This window comes from Drosophila nasuta, chromosome 3 (genome assembly GCF_023558535.2).
Source record: "Drosophila nasuta strain 15112-1781.00 chromosome 3, ASM2355853v1, whole genome shotgun sequence".
Taxonomy (NCBI): Eukaryota; Metazoa; Arthropoda; class Insecta; order Diptera; family Drosophilidae; genus Drosophila; species Drosophila nasuta.
In genome coordinates this window covers 10,524,805-10,532,014 of record NC_083457.1, presented here as the reverse complement: position 1 = coordinate 10,532,014, position 7,210 = coordinate 10,524,805, and the positions used below count along the sequence as shown (strand labels likewise).

General features: G+C 40.8%; 2 protein-coding genes across 3 annotated transcripts; one reads left to right on the top strand and one right to left on the bottom strand.

Annotated features, from left to right (window-relative positions):
- Positions 1-1,493: 1,493 nt before the first annotated feature.
- LOC132788647 (sideroflexin-2) lies at positions 1,494-3,741 on the bottom strand. Of its 2 annotated transcripts, XM_060796154.1 has the most exons (5): positions 3,634-3,740; positions 3,250-3,513; positions 2,915-3,189; positions 2,307-2,845; positions 1,494-2,242 (listed from the first exon to the last, which is right to left on the bottom strand). In XM_060796154.1, exons 2-5 carry the CDS (start codon positions 3,263-3,265, stop codon positions 2,083-2,085), a joined length of 990 nt encoding a protein of 329 aa, XP_060652137.1. In that variant the 5' UTR covers positions 3,266-3,513; positions 3,634-3,740; the 3' UTR covers positions 1,494-2,082. The 2 variants fall into 2 exon arrangements, with proteins under 2 accessions (XP_060652137.1, XP_060652136.1); XM_060796153.1 differs by having other exon boundaries at positions 3,250-3,741.
- A 364-nt stretch (positions 3,742-4,105) lies between these two features.
- LOC132788645 (UDP-glucosyltransferase 2) lies at positions 4,106-6,969 on the top strand. Its single transcript, XM_060796150.1, has 5 exons — positions 4,106-4,926; positions 4,985-5,179; positions 5,242-5,455; positions 5,517-5,745; positions 5,805-6,969. Exons 1-5 carry the CDS (start codon positions 4,466-4,468, stop codon positions 6,626-6,628), a joined length of 1,923 nt encoding a protein of 640 aa, XP_060652133.1. The 5' UTR covers positions 4,106-4,465; the 3' UTR covers positions 6,629-6,969.
- Positions 6,970-7,210: the final 241 nt, after the last annotated feature.

Sequence of the window (7,210 nt, the reverse complement as noted above, 5' to 3'; positions counted from 1 at the left end):
AGTTCAGGAATTTGACATAGGTAACGCATACGCCACGTATGACGCGCTTGTTGTTATCAACAGCTCTGCAAGTTTTTGTCAGCCGTCAACCGCGCTGATATAATTTGTATTTAAACTTGGTGTTATGAATACCAAATAAAACCAAATTCAGAGTATATTACAAATTTGTTAGAAAAAACAAGTTAATAATCTCGATGTTAAGGAGCTCGTGTAATATTTGACAGCCCCCGATCCAAACTTGTCTTATTAATGCTGGATTTATAAGCAATTCCCAACTAACAGATTCATTGCAAGGTTTATTACAAAACAGTCTGATGTTTTTAAATCACAAAATGTGTGGACAACGTTATTGATATTGATAAAAACAATTAAGAAAAACAAGGCAGCTAAAACGGAACGAGTTCCTTCATTGTAAGCGCACACGATTTGCCTAAAACCCTACGGATTCTGAGCCCAATGAAATGCTAATTTAAATAAGTCATTTAAATGTTTGCAATCAAAGCCATTAAATTGTTAAATGCCTCAGTCAGTAAGAAACAAAAAATAATAATGGCAAGAATTAAATAAACCTTATAAAGTCCCTTCATTGCGGAACATACGAATACGAATAACTTGTGTGTTGACCATTTTGAAAAGTAAATAATTCACGATTATAAAACTTAAATAACAAAAGAATTAATAAATGTTTGCTGATTATTGTGCGCGAAACGAGTTGAAAATTGAAGTGTATGAAAAGGAATTTGGAAATTGAAAATTGCATTTTCCATTCAGACATTTTACATGTGAAAATATACGGAAACGAAATTAGCTGCTTGGCAGCGCATTTGTTATAAAGTCGCCCCACTGCATTTTGGGGGCGTGGCAGCTGAGCGGGAGTGCGTTTTTAAACTTAAGTAACACACACACAATTTTACATATTGTATATTGTATATCTGAGTGTTGAATTTTTTCATCAATGTTTAGAATTTTGCGACAGTGCCAACATTTTAACAAAAATTAAAAGTGAAAAATAAATTAAAAAAAAACAAAACGAAAAACTTAAATATATGGAATAAAGAAAAAAGAAAATCAATTCAAATTGTACCTTGAAAATGTCCAAAAAACAAACGAAATGAAACGAAGAGAAAATAAGAGCAACCGAAACCATTTGTTGTAGTATAGTACAAGAGCACAAACTATGAGTAAAAATTACCGATTAATAGTCGAACAATAAAACAAAAAACAATACATAAAGTCTCCTCGTACTTAACCAAGAACATAATAATTATAATTATAATTCTAACTAGTTGTGTTTTGCACATTTTGTAAATTTTACAACACAATCCAATGAAGAAACTCCGCAAAGATTTGCTAATTACGATATATATATAAATGATTATATATACATATATATGTATACATATACATATACAAGATACAAAACAATATACCTAATAAAACCGTTTATAAACCCGCAACACACATCTGAAGTTTTCAATTTAAATGCTACTAAACATTTTCATAGTTTTTATTTTCAACTTTCGTATTTTTGTATTTATTAGTGAACATTACAATACAAATTTGATCTAAAACATAAAACATATTAATGACAAAGACTGGATGTGGTTTTAATCTCCACTTGGACAAGAACTTAAAAAGAATCACAATTTTTTGAAATATCAAAAGTAAAGCCTCAAACATATTGTAACTGGCAGTTCTATAAATCAAATTTAAACTGTATCTAGAGCATTTTTGTTCATCGTGAGTATATAAACACATTTGAATATCAGATATACATATGTAGCACAGTTTTACATAAAAACCAAAAACGAATTAATTACAACTTGAACGTTGTAGCCGTAGCTCTGAACTTTTGATAGCACACAATGTGTGCTGAATTTCTAATGACATATAAAACACATAAAACAAGACAGAAAACACTGAAATTGTGAGATACTTTTAGGCTTAATAACTAACGTCTACTGAGATGAGTTAAGGAACAAAACGAACACGTTGCGCCTATTCTTTGTAAATGCCTAAGACGACGACAAGCAACAACTAGCACATTATTGTCTAAGATCCACTTCCATTTGAGTACCTTACTTATAGACCTTTGTTGAAGTAGACGCGCTTGGGCACAGCGCCATTTGTACGCTTGACCATATCCTCGTAGAGTTCCGGCTCGAAAGTGCGCATTGTTGAGGTATCCAGGCCACATTGTTGCGGGAATATGGCGCAAGCTGTGGGCACCATAAAGCACAGGCTGAAATCGATACGAAATCAACAATTAGTAGAGCATATTGATTAATACGCTAGACGCCACTTACAAGCAGCCCACCAGAAGCGTTTGGAATGGCGCATTGATCCACTTGATGCGTTTGTAGGCCGGCAACTTTTCCAGCCGCTGCATAATAATCGGCAACACCAGCATGCCGGGTGCAGCCATCGTGATTCTCGAGAAGATCACCTCACTGATGCCCTTAACAGCGGCCAATCGACTCTGACCCACAACCTCGCCATCGGCATTCTTTACCTCAATACCGTGAAGGATTTCGTTCTGACGCATCAAGGGAATGTTGACACAGTTGGCGGCTGCCACCGCTGCAAAGGGTACATAACGTTGCAGTATGGGTGTGGCCTTTTTGGACCAATAGTTCTTGCAACCAATGGCGGCAATCAATGCCGAGGTGGTGGCTGACACATAGGCGACGCCCAACTGCTTCACACTGGTGGGGGAGTTGGCATTACGGTTGGTGTAGTTAACGACCGCATTGAAGGATTGATTGAGGAACTGCCACAGCACCACAGCGGGCACGGTGCGATAAAAGGCCAGCATGCCACCAGTGATTAACATGCCACCGGGCACCTACACACAATAGAATATACAAATTAGAACGCTTGCCAAGAATGATGTGCGATTAGTCACGCGACTTGCCTGAAAACTCATGCGACCGGCAAAGTTTTGCAATTCCCCCGTATCGGGATGAAATGCCGAGTTATATAGCTTCATGTTGTAGTGAACTTCAGAGGGTTTCAAATCCTTGGCGGGTTCTCCAGCACGATACTTGTCCACCATTTGCTTAGCCTGCAGCAGACGATCGCTAGACAGGAGCACAGTGCGTGGATCCGTCATCCAGGCATAGTACTGAAAGCGTCCGGTAAATGTCTTGACGTCGAACAGCGGTTTGTCCACATCGATATTGGCAACAGCTGTAATATTTCAGTTATGGGTAATTGATGAAAAACAATGAAAGCCAGCAAAAAACTCACATGTTTCTTCAGGCATCGTCTGGAATTGCGTCTTACGTAATTGTTCAATTGTCGTATACTTGTTGTGTTTTATGTGCACACGTTTATCCACTGAATTCGTCAGCTGTCTGAACGATAATTCGACTTTATATTGCTTGTTGTGTACTTAGGGCTGAGGGTCCGCGATTGCGACGGCGATAAGTTGCGACCAGGTGTTGTAGTTGTCGTTGTCGTTGTAGCTCAGCTGGCTGGCTGAATTTTTTTGCCGTCTAATGCAGTTCAATGCTGCAAGTTTTTGGCAATACGCCAAATGAATGAAAGAAATGCTGTATGTATTTGTTGTTGTCTGCCGGTTGCCAACATGCAACATCTGTTGTCTAGTTGAGAATAAAATAATTCGAGTACCTATTGTAGTCCGCTTTAGCACAATTGCATTTAAATTGATGTTAATTTGCTTCAGTCTGCATTTGTTTATATTTATTTTTGTTGTAACTACCGCAGATAAGAATTGATTGCGAAAGCAAAAAATTGCAATAATATCGATAGGCTGCGATAAAACACGATAAGATTTGCCAGGTGCGCAAACGCAGCATTTGAATGTTAGAAATTTTTTTCCTGCAATGTTAAAAATAACTTAATTATCCACAAATACAAATTTAATTAGGTTTGTTTGGATTTTAATAGTTTATAAATTTTGTTTTAATTATTAATAATTATGAAATAGATTTGAAACGATTTTAACATCGTTGAGGGTAATTTGAATTTTAGGCTGAATTTATCGATTTGTTACTAGTCGCGAATGCTATCGATGACGAACGACGCTGAGCATTCACTTGTGAACGCGGGCCATGGTCTATGTAGCCCTGGCAGAAACGTATTTCTATTGTTGTTGCGGTGTTCTTTTCACTTTCGTTGCGCACTTTGCACACCAGATTTCGTGATATTAAACTAATTTGCATTAATTATCGCAGTGTGCAAAACGCAATGTAGGATTGTGTAAGATCTAAAGTGCGGAAGCCAAGCGGTGTGAAAATGAAGGCAAGTTGCAGCGCCAGCAGCAGCAACAACAGCCACAGCAACAGATAATAATAATAGTGTCGCAGGGGAAGAAGAAGAGGCTGTGCAAACCGGATAAGGCAAAACAAGCTTGGAACAGTCGAGGACACACACACAAGCAAGCACTCCCACACACACATAAGAACTCATCCGTGTGTGGTTCATTGCACTGCTCGAAGAGATGCGTCTGCTGCAGCTGTTATTGTTTTGGCTGCTCTGCAGCCATGCAGCAGGCGCCAACATCCTGGCCGTGTTTCCCAGCGTCTGGCGATCACATTATCTCTTTGGCCGTCGCTTGCTACAGCAGCTGGTGGCCGGACCACAGAATCATTCAGTGACACTCATCAGTCCTCATGCTGTCGACGATGCTGATGATAATGGTGAACCAGCGTTGGAGAACATACGAGAGATTCGCATCGGAGATCCAGATTTGAAGCAGAACTGGCTGGACATGGGCATGAGCTTCGAGGCGGAACAGATGCATGCCCAGAGCGTGATGGAACGCTTCACGCGTATGATCTATGCGGGCACCACAAATGTGGATCTGTTGCTCTCGGATGCTCAAGTGCGTAAACTGCTGACGAGCGGCGAAAAGTTTGATTTACTCATTGTGGATTTGTTTCTAAGTGAAGCGCTATTAGGGTAAGTATGCTCCTAGAAATAACTTCTTAGTTGATATTATAATGTGTCTCGTTTTTAGCTTGGCCTATTACTATGGCGTGCCCACTGTGGCTATCAGTCCCACCGGTGCCAACTCTTGGCTTAATAATATGTTTGGCAATCCGCAATCCTCGTCACTGGATCCCAGCAACTTTCTGCCCTTCACGGAGCGCATGAATACACGTCAACGCATTGCCAACACGCTGATGAGCACATTCGAGCGTCTGACCTACAAGTGAGCAGCCTTTACCTCAATACTCAGCAACTATTTTGCATAACATTAGTTTTTGCTTTCAGTTTTTTCCACCTGATCTCACAACAGTCTGTTTACTCTAATCACTTTGAACTACTGGTGCAGGAGTTGCCCAATTATCGCGAGCTGAGCAAGAATCTTAGTCTAGCATTGATCAATTCACATCCGGCCATGGATTATCCTCGTGCCTATTTGCCCAACATGCTCGAAGTGGGCGGACTGCATCTCCTGGAGCCAACAGAGCTAACAGTGCCAAATGTAACTATTGATATAATAGTATTTCTTCCGTTTCTTGTTACTAATTATAATCTGCTTGCAGCATGTACGTTCCTTTATTGAATCGGCGCCTGGTGGCGTCATTTACATGAGTCTAGGTGCCGAAGTGCAGACAGCGCAGCTGCCCAGTGATAAACTGACCATTTTGCTGGACGTTTTCGCGCATCTTAAGGAGTTTCACTTCTTGCTTAAGTGGGAAGCGGAGCAGTTTGTGCAACCGCTGCCGGAGAACATTATGATCAGCAGCTGGTGGCCACAGCAAGCCATATTAGGTGAGTGCTCTTGGCCAGCTATACGAGCGTGTTTTAATATTCTCTGTTTGCTTTTTCAGCTCATCCGCAGGTCAAGGTGTTTATTAGCAGCTGCGGTCAGCTAAGCGTTTGGGAATCGATTGCGGGCAATACGCCCATACTTGCCATACCCATATTGGCCGAGCAGGTGGTGCTAGCTAAGCGCTTGCAACACAGAGGCGCCTCGCTGACTGTGGGCTATGAGGCCATTGCGTACGATGCACTGCTGCATGGTATACGACAACTAACGCTTAACAGCAGCTATGCAGAGGAATTGGCCAAGCTGAAGACACGTTTGAATATCGAGAATTTGGAGGCATCGGCCAAGGCACTCAATCATATTGAGTTTATCTTGGAGACTGGTGGAGCTGATTTCCTGAAATCACATGCGAATACTCTTAACTTTTGGCGATCGGAGGGTCTCGATGTGCTGCTGATCATTGTGCTGGGCATTTGTGGCATACTTACGGTGCCATTTGTGGCCACTTGCTGCATACTGCGTCGATCGTACTACAATCAGGCGGCACAGGATCAACAGCAACCGTATCGCACCACACTCAAGGCTGTGGGTCGTATGCACAGCTACGGCGATCCCAGCAGCTGCACAAGCGGCGGTGCCTCGGAACCGTTGCGAAGAACGCGCTCGGCCCAATCATTATCGGCACGTTCGAGCAGCTCTAGTTTTAGCTCGACAACGACGCCTACGACACCGTCAAGTGCGTCGACGACGCCGCTGGATCTGACGCCACCTCCACCGCCATCTGCGACTTTATCGCCGTTGCAGCTCTACGTTAATCAAGGAGTTTACTCAACCCATACAGAGGAATCGCCGCAGGAGGATACGAAGGAGCGAGCGTTTTTATAGCCATGTCGATAGTTGATTGCTTGGCTTAACGATATATCTCTAGACTTCACACCTTATAAACTACATATATATATCTCTGTATTTATATATAAGATATGTATGTATATCTCTAATAACTAGCGTGTTAAGCGTGGTTTTATGCATCTACATATGTTGGTCTGTGGTCCCCCTAAAAGTGTTTTTTTATGTTATTTTATACGTACGTTTAGCTTACACTATGTTTAGATTGTAGCCGTGATAAAAGTCCGCAAATGATATTGTGCGTTATTAAAGTATAGTTCGATATGTGTAACAAAATTACCCAATAAACATTTTTATTTTGTGCGTTAGTATTATTAAAATTCGTTAGACGAACAAGCTTTAAAACATTGGTGTATACTTTTTTTCAGAATAATAACTTAGTCACAGTTGAATGGTAAGTGGTAAGCAGAATCTAAATAGCGGAAAATAGCTATAAACTTTAAACTTTAATACAACATAATTTACGAAATTGGAGCTGATTTTATTTGGGTTCCCACGTTAATTTCCTTAAGTCGTAGTTTTTCAGTTTGAACCAGAAGACTAAAGAAAATTAAACCCCGC